This window comes from Capra hircus, chromosome 1 (genome assembly GCF_001704415.2).
Source record: "Capra hircus breed San Clemente chromosome 1, ASM170441v1, whole genome shotgun sequence".
Classification (NCBI taxonomy): Eukaryota; Metazoa; Chordata; class Mammalia; order Artiodactyla; family Bovidae; genus Capra; species Capra hircus.
Genome location: NC_030808.1, coordinates 106686382 through 106700352, shown reverse-complemented (window position 1 = coordinate 106700352; position 13971 = coordinate 106686382). Strand labels below are relative to the sequence as shown.

Genomic DNA, 13971 nt, shown 5'->3' with positions numbered 1-13971 from the left:
ATATCTAAAAATCTGTTTTTAGTATCAGGTAGTTGGGTTCATTTGCTGTGATGACAGCTCTATTCAAGACATAGTATCCTGTGTTGTTTATTTATTTATTTTTAAAGTATGTTACTCAGTCATTAGACTGTTCATTTTTTCAGTTATTGGAGGGCTTTCAAAATATAAGTTGATCAAGACTGATTAAATGGCTATTAAATGTAGCTATAATTGCTGCTGCTGCTAAGTCGCTTCAGTCGTGTCCGACTCTGCGTGACCCCACAGACAGCAGCCCACCAGGCTCCCTCGTCCCTGGGATTCTCCAGGCAAGAATACTGGAGTAGGTTGCCATTTCCTTCTCCATGTTTATTTTTTAAGTCAAAATGTAAACATTTTATGGCTGTTATTTTTTCCTTTGAAATTTTAAGAACATTACAAAAAAAACAATTCAAATAATACAGAGAAAGTAAAAGATCTCTTGCAATCTTCTTACCTCTGTAGAGATAACTTATGGCAAAGTATGGCTAGAACTTAACTCTTTCTTGATGGACATTTATTTTATTTCAAATTATTCACTCTTAAAGAATGTCTAAGGTATATACACATCTCTGTATGTTTACATTGCTTATTTCCTTAATATAAATCCTAAAAATGCAATAATTGGATTGAAGGGCATATACTTTTAAAAATTTAACATATGTTGTTAAACTCCCCTTTAAAAGGTTTACTGATTTACACTCATACTATTGCTATATGGGAGAGTCTGTTTCTTCAAAGCTGAACATATTATTACTTCTTAAAACTTTATGTTCAAGCTATTAATATCCTTGATTCAGAACTTTTCTTTTTTTTGGATCACACCATCCAGCTTATGGTATCTTAGTTCTCCAACTAGGGATTGAACCCGGGCCCTCAGCAGTGAAACAGCCAAATCCTAACCACTGGATGTCCAGGGAATTCCCCAGAACTATTTCTTGATTCAAGAATTGCTAACTGTTCCTTTTTGCTGTGGAAACCATTAGGAAATAAACATCAAGACAAACAAAAGTTAGTATACAATGAATACCAAAAATGTACACTTGAATTTAATGAATACTTGAGTACTGCTGCGTGGTTTATTTAACTGAAGGATTTGGCCCTTACACATTATGAAAACAATATTTGCTAATGTTGACAAGTGACACATCATACTAGTATATACTCTTTTTTTGTCTCAGTTATAAAAGCATTTTCTCTTCTAAACAACACACTAAAGTTTTAACTTCCTGTGAATAAACACCATTCCAAGGGGCAAACATTTCTAATGTACAGATATGGCCAGCAATGGTTAGTAAATAAAATATTCTTTAATTATCTAATCATTTATGCTATTAACATATGACTTTACTAAGAGCATATTCAATATGCATTTATAAATACTGTATAAAGAAATAAATTTGGAACTATTCAAGTAAAAAAGAATTTCAAAATTATGGTTTTTTAGATAGCTGACATCTTACCTTTTAACTAGCAAAGATGTCTTTTTGTTTGCAAAATTTATCATATCAATCAATCAGTCAATCACTGGGTCAATATCATTAAACACCTGGTAGAAAATCTGATGCAATTATTTTCTTGATCACTCAGGGTCATCAATATGATGATCATACTCTTCAGCAACTGTGCAACTGATAGCTTTGATACTTAGGAGAATCTGTTGGTGCTATGCTTCCGCCATCTTTCCAGCCCTTAGTCAGACGGGCAGAGACACACTTCTGGAAGTAACACTGAAATGGCTGCCCAATGAGAGCCCCAAGTTCAGTTCAAACTTGTTTTGGTTGGTGATGGTGGTACTGGAAAAACTACATTCATGAAATGTCATCTGACTGGTGAATTTGAGATGTGGCTACCTTGGGTGTTAAGGTCCATCCTCTTGTGTTCCATACCAACAGAGGACCAATTAAGTTCAGTGTATGGGATACAGCTGGTCAGGAGAAGCTTGGTGGACTGAGAGATGGCTATTATATACAAGCTCAGTGTGCCATTATAATGTTTGATGTAACATCGAGAGTTAACTGACAAGAATGTGCCTAACTGGCACAGAGATCTGGTATGAGTGTGTGAGAACATCCCGACTGTGTTGTGTGGCAACCAAGTGGATATTAAGGACAGAAAGGTTAAGGAAAAGTCAATTGTCTTCCACTGCAAGAAGAATCTTCAGTAGTATGACATTTCTGCCAAAAGTAACTATAACTTTGAAAAGCCCTTCCTGTGGTTTGCTAGAAAACTGATCAGAGACCCTAACTTGGAGTTTGTTGCCATGCCTGCTCTTGCCCCGCCAGAGGTGGTCATGGCCCCGGTCTTGGCAGCACAGCACGGGCATGATTTAGAGGTTGCTCAGACAACTGCTCTCCCAGGTGAAGATGATGACCTGTGAGAAAGTGAAGCTGGAGCCCAGTGTCAGAAGTCTAGTTTTATAGGCAACTGTCTTGTGATGTCAGTGATGCAGCGTGTTTGCCACTTTATTATATAGCTAAGAACACTGGGCTGGAAGAAGCACAAGCTGGAATCAAGATTGCCGGGAGAAATATCAATAACCTCAGATATGCAGATGATACCACCCTTATGGCAGAAAGTGAAGAGGAACTAAAAAGCCTTTTGATGAATGTGAAAGTGGAGAGTGAAAAAGTTGGCTTAAAGCTCAACATTCAGAAAACGAAGATCATGGCATCTAGTCCCATCACTTCATGGGAAATAGACGGGGAAACAGTGGAAACAGTGCCAGACTTTATTTTTTGGGCTCCAAAATCACTGCAGATGGTGACTGCAGCCATGAAATTAAAAGACGCTTACTCCTTGGAAGAAAATTTATGACCAACCTAGAGAGCATTTGAAAAGCAGAGACATTACTTTGCCAACAAAGGTCCGTCCAGTCAAGGCTATGGTTTTTCCTGTGGTCATGTATGGATGTGGTCATGTATGGACTGTGAAGAAAGTTGGAGCAGACTCTTGAGAGTCCCTTGGACTGCAAGGAGATCCAACCAGTCCATTCTAAAGGAGATCAGCCCTGGGATTTCTTTGGAAGGGATGATGCTGAAGCTGAAACTCCAGTACTTTGGCCACCTCATGTGAAGAGTTGACTCATTGGAAAAGACTTTGATGCTGGGAGGGATTGGGGGCAGGAGGAGAAGGGGACAACAGAGGATGAGATGGCTGGATGGCATCACTGACTCGATGAACGTGAGTCTGAGTGAACTCTGGGAGATGGTGATGGACAGGGAGGCCTGGCATGCTGCGATTCATGGGACTGCAAAGAGTCGGACACGACTGAGTGACTGAACTGAACTGAAGAAGAACATGTGTTTAATCCTTGGATGCGGAAGGAGATGGATGGGCTTTCAAGTGAATATGGCAGTTTTTAAAAAAAAAACACCTGCATTTTTTGGACCTAAATAAGTGTTTCAGAACATAGTTGTTTCCTCCTTGAGTTTCAAATATAAGACTGCTACAGTCACATGACAATATTGAGAGGTGGAATCTTGTTTGTTACTGTCATTCCCATTCTTTTTCGTTTAAAATCAGAATAAAGTTGTGTTTCAAACAAAAAGGCTCTATGCCATTAGTTTTTCTCCATGCTCCCTTGCCAACAGTCATTTTCTTCCTGTCATTGTGCCAGATTCTAACAGCCCACCAGCATTCATTATCTGGCTATTTGTAGAAGGTTATGGGCTTCCCAGGTAGGGCAGTGGTAATGAATCCACCTGCCAATGCAGGAGATGCAGGAGACACAAGTTCAATCCCTGGGTTGGGAAAATATCTCAGAGTAGGAAATGGCAATCCACTCCAGCATTCTTGCCTGGGAAATCCCATGGACAGAGGAGCCTGGCAGGCTGTGGTGCGTAAGGGTCGCAAAAGAGTCAGACACAATCTAGCAACTACACAACAACAAATGGCCTAGAAAACCTGATAATAACACTCTCAAGAGCTGCCTAAATGGTGATTAAAGGAATGAGGTAATAAATCTTTTTAGTGAAAAGATTTCATGGGTATCAATCTTAAGTAATTGCAGATTATATTTTCATGCTTTTTTCCTGCTTTTATCAAGTTTAACTTTCTAACTCTGACCTCTGATTCAGTAGGGTACCACTGTACGTGACAGATTGATTAATCATTTTCATGGGAAAATGTGGGTTCCTGAGTAATAGCTATTACTAATTTACTCCAGTTAATTGGCCCAGAGTTTCTCAGTCATGTACACACAAAGTCTTGGTAGAGAATATTGTTTTTCAAACTCCAGATCACAGCCTAGTAGTGCCTCATAAAATGAATGAACTTCAATCAGTATTTTAAAACAAATACAAGACAGAAAATATGGGAACAATGAGGTCAAAACTATGTTATAGTAATTTGCCTGTTTCACTGTCATTCTCTCATTACTGATGTTTACTTGTAATAAGTTTATTCTTATCATTTATAATAAATTGATACCTTTTAAATCTCTCAATTTTACTTTCTGGTATTTTGTTCTTGTTCAGTTACTAAGTCATGTTTGATTCTTTGTGACCCCACAGACTGCATCATGCCAAGCTCCCCTGTCCTTCACTATCTCCCAGAGTTTGCTCAGATTCAAGTCCACTGAGTCAGTAATGCCATCCTCTGTTGCCCCCTCCTCCTTCTGTCCTCAATCTTTCCCAGCTTTAAGGTCTTTTCCAATGAGTTGACTCTTCATATCAGGAGGCCAAAGTATTAATAGTTTCAGGTTTAGCGTAAGTCCTTCCAATGGCTATTCAGGGTTGATTTCCTTTAGGATTGACTGGTTTGATCTCCTTGCTGTCCAAGGGACTCTAAAGAGTCTTCTCTAGCACCACAGTTCAAAAGCATCAATTCTTTGGTGCTCAGCCTTCATTATGGTCCAACTCTCACATCTGCACATGACTAATGGAAAAACCATAGCTTTGACTATATGGATCTTTGTCAGCAAAGTGATGTCTTTGCTTTTTAATACACTGTCTAGATTTGTCATAATTTTCCTTCCAAGGAGCAAGAGTCGTTTAATTTCATGGCTTGTAGTCACCATCTGCAGTGATTTTGGAGCCTAAGAAAATAAAATCTGCCACTGTTTCCATTTTCCCCCCATCTATTTGCCAAAAAGTGATGGAACCAGATGTTAGGATCTTAGTTTTTTGAATGTTGAGGTTTAAGCCAGCTTTTTCACTCTCCTCTTTCACTTTCATCAAGAGGCTCTTCAGTTCCCTTGCTTTCTGCCATTAGGGTGGTATCATCTGCACATCTGAGGTTATTGATATTTCTCCCAGCAATCTTGATTCCGGCTTGTGATTCACCCAGCCTGGCATTCTGGTTGAAATACTCTGAATATAAGTTAAATAAGCAGGTTGACAATATACAGGTTTGACAGACTCCTTTCCAATTTTGAACCAGTCTGCTGTTCCATGTCTGGTTCTAACTGTTGCTTCTTGTCCCACATAACAAGTTTCTTAGGAAACAAGTTATGATAGTCCAGTATTCCCATCTCTTTAAGAATTTTCCACAGTTTGTTGGAATCCACATGGTCAAAGGCTTTAGCATAGTCAATGAAGCAGAAGTAGATGTTTTTCTGGAATTCTCTTGCTTTTTCCATGATCCAATGGATGTTGGCAATTTGATCTCTAGTTCCTCTGCCTTGTCTAAATCTAGCTTATGCATCTGGAAGTTCTCAGTTCACGTAATGTTGAGCCCTTGCTTGAAGGATTTCTAGCATAGTAAAGGCCAACACATATAACCCACATATAGACCTCAATAACTTTAAGGATGTAAAGAAATTTTGAGACCAGAGAGTTTTAGAACTACTGATCTAAGAGTTTATTCTCTTACTTTTTCTTTTCTTTTAAAATAATAGAAGAAACAGATTGATTCCGGTGTACCAGTGATTTCAGAACATACCATCCTGTAAATGGCATACTTTAAAGAGTACTTTACTGCAATTTAAAATATTTTAATCCCAAATTCAGTAGTGAAACATGATAAATAAATTACCTTTCTGCTTGCAGAATTAAACTAACAGTTCCTTCCTTGAGATCAAATATAAGTGGTGTATTCCAGTTCTTTGTACTGAAAGACAAATAAAATGGATACTTATTTACACTTAAAATACTTTTTAATAAGTAGATGGGTACTCATTTTAAACAAAGCATCTTTAGTTTCACAGTAACTCTGTCTATCATTCTATTATAGCGCTTAGTGCGTTGTTCTGAAATTATTCACTTACACATCTGTATACCTGACTAGAAAGTGGAGTCTGTGTTCCCAGCACCTAGCACATAGTAAGTACTCCATAAATATTTATTCTAGGAACCACAACTTGTGAACTGAGGAATCATAAGTTCATGTTCTGTCATTTATTAGCTCTGTGATTTGAGCATGTCATCTAATGTTTCTCTTTTGAAAAATAGCAGCAGCATAGCATAGTAAAAAGAGGATGGGGTTTTATTTTTGGTCATTATTATGTAATATTTTATTGCATGGACATGACACAGTTTGTTTATCTATTCTAATGTTGATGGACAGTTGGTTGATTTCAGGTTTTGATTCTTATGAATTGTGATGCTATGAACATTCTTTTTTTAATTTATTTATTTTTAATTGAGAGATAATTGCTTTACAATATTATATTGGTTTCTGCCATACATCAACATAAATCAGCCATAAGTATACGTATGTCCCCTCCCTCTTGAGAGGATGGGGTTTTGGCTAGACAGATCAGGATTAGAAATCTGGTTTCACTACCTGTCAGCCTTATGATCTTAATAAGCTTAACCTCCTAAACAACAGTTTCATTATTTGTAAAATGGTGATAATAATATCTTACCTAAAGTGTCTAATTAACTGCCTATTGTGTAGCAGATACTGAACAAAAACTATAATAACAATAACATGATCACTTTTCCTATTGGTCTCCCAGTGTAAGTGTTGAGCAAATGAAGATTTCTGTGAAACAGTCTGTAACCGTAAAATTCTATATACAAGTAAGCTATGACTATGCTTACTGAACAAGTGGATAAAACAAATGAACAAATAACTCCTATGAGTTTCATGATGTAGTTTAATTCAAAGATAGGGATGGGCAGAAAGGACATTACAAACTGAAAAACTCATCCTCAAATAATCAAAGTTGCTTGATAGTTTAAAATGTTTTATTATGCCTATATATTCTAAACTTCTTTCAATTACTTTCATAGAACTAATTCTTTAAATCTAATTCTTTAAATCTCATATGCAGATCCAGAAGATGGGGGAAGGGAAAGGTTGCAGTAAGCAGGCACATTGCTTGAAATTAATTGTGGCTAATGCAGAGCCTGATACCCATTTCAGTAAGTAAATGCATGCATAAAGCCAAATAGTGAATAAACTGCTACTAATAATTAGCAAGTCTGAGGATAACAGGTATGATAAAGCTATGTACTTTTGTAGTTTAGAAAAAATATCACACATGCTTCATTTATGCAGTCATTAGAATTAACCTTCATTCTTTGGCAAGAGAGCTAAAAAGAACAGTGAGTATGAGGGTTTTTTGCCCATGTCCCCTTACAAAATATCTGAGATTCTTGACAACTAAGATACATACACATGTCATGGAGATATAAACTCCTTAAACTAAATGTTGATCAGAAGGGAATTTTCTATATAACTATTTGAGAAATCAAGTGAAAATTTAACATAGAATGCTCATATGTGATTTTCTTTGGAACTTCTTTCCATATAAACCAGTATATTGTTTGCAGGTTTATTTTTTAAATTATATTTTTATTACTAAAAAAGGAACAACTGTTATTAGGAACTTGGATTCAAATCTCAGCTCTTCCTTTAGTAAAGAAGTTAAGTAGTTTGGCCCAGGGTATTATTAATATTTAATTACCTCTGCATCCTTCAGTTTCTTCACTTTGTAAAATGGGAATAATAATAATATTCAACACATAGAGTAAATCAGATCATGAACATAAAAGATAGTATAACAGTGCTCAGTAAAGAATGGTTGTTATTATCTAAAATACCAGGTATCTTTATAATAATTTAATGAAATATATTTTGGTATGATGGCTCTCAGTACTACTTCATTTACACTTTAATAAATATTTTGTACCTTAGTGAATGTCTTGCCAACAAGAGAGGGGAAGAAATGTTAAATCAGAAAAGAAAAGCAATTTAATATTTTGATACGTATTAACTGGTGTGAGAAAGGTAGACTGAGAAAAAACTTAAATAACAGCTTCTAAACCTTTGGTAAATATTTTAAAAGGCAACCTCTCTAATACAAGTAATAATGATAGCAATCTTTCAGATTCAAACATTATGTCTTAAATTTCAGTAATTTTGCAATTTCCCACCGGGGAAGCCCAATACAAAGTATACTGAATATTTTCTTTCATCATTTCTGGACAACTCTGGACTATCAATATGAACATTTATGATTACCCTGGGCTATGATATTAAGCCTGAACACCTCCTTGTGTCCTTACTGAACATCTTTCAGCCTGCTGTCAGGCTGTAAGCTGTCCTCTCTGCCAGTGGTTAGGTGATTCCTTTTCATACCATTTATCAGATGCTTCTAAACTTCTCTGGGCTTTGAAACAAAAGTATACTAAAGTCCTTGAGCTATGAGTAAAATAAGAGCAAGCATTATCCCAGAGAAGGTATTTTGTATTATAAAAGTGATTATTAACCTTTGATGCACAACTATTATATCTATTTTCTCTGCTCATAGCTCACTTTTTATCACTCTTCAGTTAGGAGTAAGTTCAAGATAGGCGACGTTTTTGAGAAAGTTAAGTTTAAGCCAAACCATGTTAATATGACAGCTGGAAAATAATTTTTTTTCATAGACAAAACTCTAGATTTTAAAGAAACGCAAGATGCTTACGAGAACACATAACACTGAAGAGATGTTGAAACAACTAAGTGTGCATAGTTCAAAGAGGCTTTAATGACTCTATCACGGAATTCCAGTAAATCCACTGCATCATTAAGAACATTACGAACCTAAACAAGGAAAAAGGAAATACCAACGAACAACATTAAAATACATCAAACTTTTAATTAGATAAGTTAGCAAGATTCTGAAACACACCAAAAAAGAAAAAAAATTAAAAGGCATTCTTGCTATCTAACCATAGAAAGAAGAATTTAATAGGAACCAGGCATAAGATATCATATTTGGGTACAAAAATTGACCAACAAAAGTATAGATACAGAAAAGTTAGAAATTAGTAGAAAATGGTCTATAGAGATTTTTAATCTGAAAGCCAACGTGTATGATGTACCAGTGGTACAGTGTTAGAACAGTGAAGTATATAGTCAAAGAAGTATAGCTTATAGGAGCTGGAAAGAGATCAGATGATTTCTGCTCAAAATAGTGAGAATACCTCTTTCTATGGCTAGGTTTTACTTTAAAATTTAAGTTCTAAAAAAGAGATATAATAACTTCAAAAATCAAAAGTGGAGTAGGAGGTGTTAGTAAAGAAACTGACTGCATAGTGAAGAAGCCAACCTATACAGAGGGGTGGAAAATGTTTCCATATGTAAAAACACAGAGATAACATATAAGAAAACTAAGCACCAACTAACAGAGATGTGCCGATGATAGTCAAAACTGTTATAAAAGTTTGTTGACTGAATAAAGTTTACAAGGATTTTAAAGTTTGGCAATACCAGCCAAAAATTTTGAAATTGACAGATAACCTACAACAAATTAAAAAATACATTGGGCAAGACAAATTTATGAAATCTCTGGTTAATACCAGAAGATATTAAATAAAGAGGTAAAAAATTGAAAGAGATTAATTATACCTAGAAGTTAATACTTCTCTAAATTTCCATCAAAATATTATCATCTTTCTAAATTGATATGACAATTATAGCATTAATGAAGAATAAAAGGCTATGAAAAAAATAGGAAGATAAAGTCAAACTTCTTACAAGTACTTCCTCAAAGTACTTATAAGGCATATATTTTTATTACCTATTCCCTAACTCCTATTCCTATCAGTCATCACATGCCAAGAGATAGCAGAATTATATACACACATAATCCTTGACCTAGCAATCTTACTTCTAGATTCTATACCAAAATAAACAGGCAAAATTATGAAATAACATACAAATAGGCTCTTACTACATACATCATTACTGGCAATAGCAAAAGACTGGAAACAACCCACATGTGTATCAATAAGGGATAGGCTGAATAAACTACATTCACAGAGTAGAATAACACATAGCTATAAAAAGGACTGAGTAATATCTATGGAGTGATCTCCACAATACATTGTAAAATAAGAAGTGCAAGATGCAAATAGTATGTATAGTATGATACCTTTTATCTTATAAAGGGAAGGCTATGAAGATATATAGATTTATTCATATTAAAAAAACAAAAAATATAAAACAATATTCAGCAATAATATTGAGATTATTATTTTAAATTATATTTTAGGGTATATTCTAGAATATATTAATGTCTTTAGGAACCAAAATTTTCTTGTAAAAGTGCTGCAAATAAAACAAATCAGAAGTAAAACGCCATAATCTTGAATTTGAACTTGAAAGCTCAGTACATACTCATGATATATTTTTATTGTTCAAAAAGTATATTTTATCTAGGAGTAAGGATCAAACCAATAGCAATGAGCATACCTAGAACTTGGATCATGGGTATCTAGGTAGCATTCCCCTCCAAAAGGAACAAAGCCTTCTTTAAAAAATGGCTGATTCCAAGTTTGGAATAGGAAATGTATAAAAAACCTAGAACATCTTATCAGAAATGCAAGCAAGCTACTGAAATTATCCCAAATGAACACAGGAGTCAACTGGGCAAAGATGGAACCATTCGAGCATTAAAGAGAATAATGACTGCAATGGATTGAAATATACCAAAATTTTTAAATCTGCAAGTTTATAATAACATCATCATCAACACCAACAGAGAAACTCGTTGGGAATGCCAGGAAATGAACTCATTATTTGAAAACTGATAAATAAAGGAAAATAATCAGAATTTGTCTTACTTCAGGGTAACAGTTGATTAGGCAAAGTCTATTATAGAAGGATTTTGGCTAACAAATGTAGAAGGAATGATAGAATCACAAGATGCAACTCCTGATAAGACACAGTTCTAAATAAGTACCATCCTTGACTGCTAAAAATATTAAAGTAAAAACCTAATGGAAAACTATATGACAGGTGAATCAGACTTATAACACCTAAACACACTGATCAATCTCATCATAGTTAAGAGAGAGATAAGAAGACATGTGTCTCGAGGCAACAGGAAGTACACAGCATCATGTACAAAGTATTCTTTATATATTTATCAAGGCTCTAAATCTAATCACGAGTATACAGGAAATAGAGGAGCTAAATAAAAATGTCACATGTACTCATACCACAAGGATGCAAACAGAATAATGTGGGAAATCCAAAAGAACAAATGACTTGGTTTCTTAAACAAACAAATACATAAATGATGAGGAATTGATCCAGATTTTAAAAGACTGAAGAGAAAAATGAACTAAATGTAATGCGGGACTTTGTTTCCTAACACAAACCAACCAACCATAAATGTATGTATTAGAAAACAGCTAAAGAAATGGGACAGACTTAGGAGACAACTAGAGAAATGTGAAATATTTACTATGATTATGTTAAAATAAAAATAGTCCTTATCTTTGGGACTTTTTTTTTAAGTCTTAATAAAGAGAAAGGAAAAGAACTGATAACATTTGCTTCACTCTTTGATGAATGTGGGAAATGACTGAAAAGGGAGTAGTAGTCTGATAGCAGGTGCTTCAAAGGAGCTGGAATCCTTTAGGGAAGAAGTTACTGTGGTCTGGGTTCAGCAATGAGGGGTTCAGTTCAGCTCAGTTGCTCAGTCGTGTCCGACTCTTTGCGACCCCATGAATCGCAGCTCACCAGGCCTCCCTGTTCATCACCATCTCCAGGAGTTCACTCAGACTCACGTTCATCAAGTCCATGATGCCATCCGGCCATCTCATCCTCTGTTGTCCCCTTCTCCTCCTGCCCCCAATCCCTCCTAGCATCAGAGTCTTTTCCAATGAGTCAACTCTTCGCCAGAGGTGGCAAAGTACTGGAGTTTCAGCTTTAGCATCATTCCTTTCAAAGAAATCCCAGGGTTGATCTCCTTCAGAATGGACTGGTTGGATCTCCTTGCAGTCCAAGGGACTCTCAAGAGTCTTCTCCAACACCACAGTTCAAATGAGGGGTTAGGAGACACCTATATGACCCCCAGACCCAGTTATTCTTGGCATAATGAAGAAAAACGCTTCTACTTATGAAGGCTGAAGGAGAAACACTGGTCTCAGGAGTCATTCAGTTTTTACTTAGGACAAAAATGTGAACTGTACTTTCAGTGAAAAGGCTAAGCTCTGTTTGCAAGACCACAGGTAGGTGCTGCAGGTTGTGTACTGCACAACTCTAGATCTAAGTGACGGGCCCCCTAGAACCAAGAGGGCCATGACTGAAGGTGGTGACCCTGTGGGTCTCTCTTTAAAGCCTACAGTGTTCTAGGTTTTTCTTTCAGGAAGGGGAGAAGAGAGCTAACCCCAGGCCCCAGGCTTTGATTTAAGAGACCTGGATCAGGCCCCTAATCTTCGAGTCCTTTCTGCTCCATTAGTCTGCAGGAAACCCTCTCAGCTCTGCTTCTGCCTCCCCACTTCTGGACCAGGAGTCAAGCAGTTTGGAGACTTCATGCCATACTCTGCTTCTTTATTCCATTTCTGGCCCACAGAGATGTTTATCCTGTTTTTGAGTCGAGATGAATCTTTTAAAAATATATTTCATAAATTATTGATCTCCCTGGAGCCAAATGTATGCCTTATCCTTCCAAATATGAACTGATGACACCATTTTCACCAGAAGTCTGAGCTCCCAGAGACTTTTTTAAAAGATCCATAATGCCATCCTTTCCTAGAAACATTTGAAAGCTAATGGAATGAAATAAAAGTTTCTAAAGGAAGTTTTATGGAGGTTTCTTTACTGCAACATGATACCCAGTGAAATAAACTGGCTGTTAACACAGGTTTAGGACAATTAATTCAGTATTTAAAAAATCTGATTGTATGAGCTTCAGTCATTATTCAAATTACAGACAGATTTCTTAAAATTCACATTGGTCTAAAGCTTCACGTGGGGGAATTATCTTTTTTGTGAATCTGGAACACTAGAACACCAATAAAACATCCTGGCCATAATAACAAACAAAAGACACACTGATAATTGCTGTTATAATTTCAAAGTTATGGTGAATCCTACGTCAGAAATGTCCTGTGATGAATTTTAAAATGCACCCACATTTGCTCTCTTCAATTCAGGTCAGCTGCAGAATTAACCTATTCATACTTGTATCACCTAATACTTTCACCTGAGCACAATATTTGACCCCTCAGTCTGACCTAAGTCTGAAAATTCTGTTTCCACATTTCCAAATACACATTTAATCCTAAATATAGATATAGCCATAGCAATAGATACCATATATTTTTGTCTTACATACATGATCTCATTTAATCATCAAAAACACTCTCTCATTAACTTTTATCTTTACAGGAGACAGAGTGACTAAGAATTAAATAATTTTGAACTATGGCAATGTTCAAATTGTGTAAATGCCAAATCTGTGCCCCATGCTCAAGAGACAGTGGCAGGAAAGAGCAAATGAGAAACTTGAGACCTAAGGAATGCCTCATCTCTTCCACCTGTACCTTCTTCCCTTCTACGCCCTTCCTCCCAGCAAAGACATCTACTCTCCTTTTGGAAAGAAATATGGCTAGAATTCAGCCTGGAAACAAGGCACAAATTAAGAAACCTTCTCACTCTTGGTTATTGTATCACATAAAAGCCGAGGTCCAGGGAGACAGGTAATGTCTTAGGGCAATGAAACCTATTACCAGGTAGCAACTGTCAGGTCAAGGTCTAGAGTTAACAATTAGGGCTCAACATGATCTC

The 13971-nt window shown here is 36.1% G+C and overlaps 1 protein-coding gene and 1 pseudogene across 6 annotated transcripts in view; one reads left to right on the top strand and one right to left on the bottom strand.

Moving 5' to 3' along the window:
- Positions 1 to 13971, bottom strand: part of IFT80 (intraflagellar transport 80) — a 127517-nt gene that overhangs the window by 40015 nt on the left and 73531 nt on the right. For all 6 annotated transcript variants that reach the window (XM_018048286.1, XM_018048274.1, XM_018048290.1 and 3 more), the window contains 2 exons: positions 8873 to 8991; positions 5992 to 6066 (listed from right to left, as the gene is read on the bottom strand). In XM_018048286.1, the coding sequence (XP_017903775.1) occupies positions 5992 to 6066; positions 8873 to 8991 (194 nt within the window). The remainder of the gene's footprint in view (positions 1 to 5991; positions 6067 to 8872; positions 8992 to 13971) is intronic.
- LOC102174879 lies at positions 1688 to 2463 on the top strand (annotated as a pseudogene).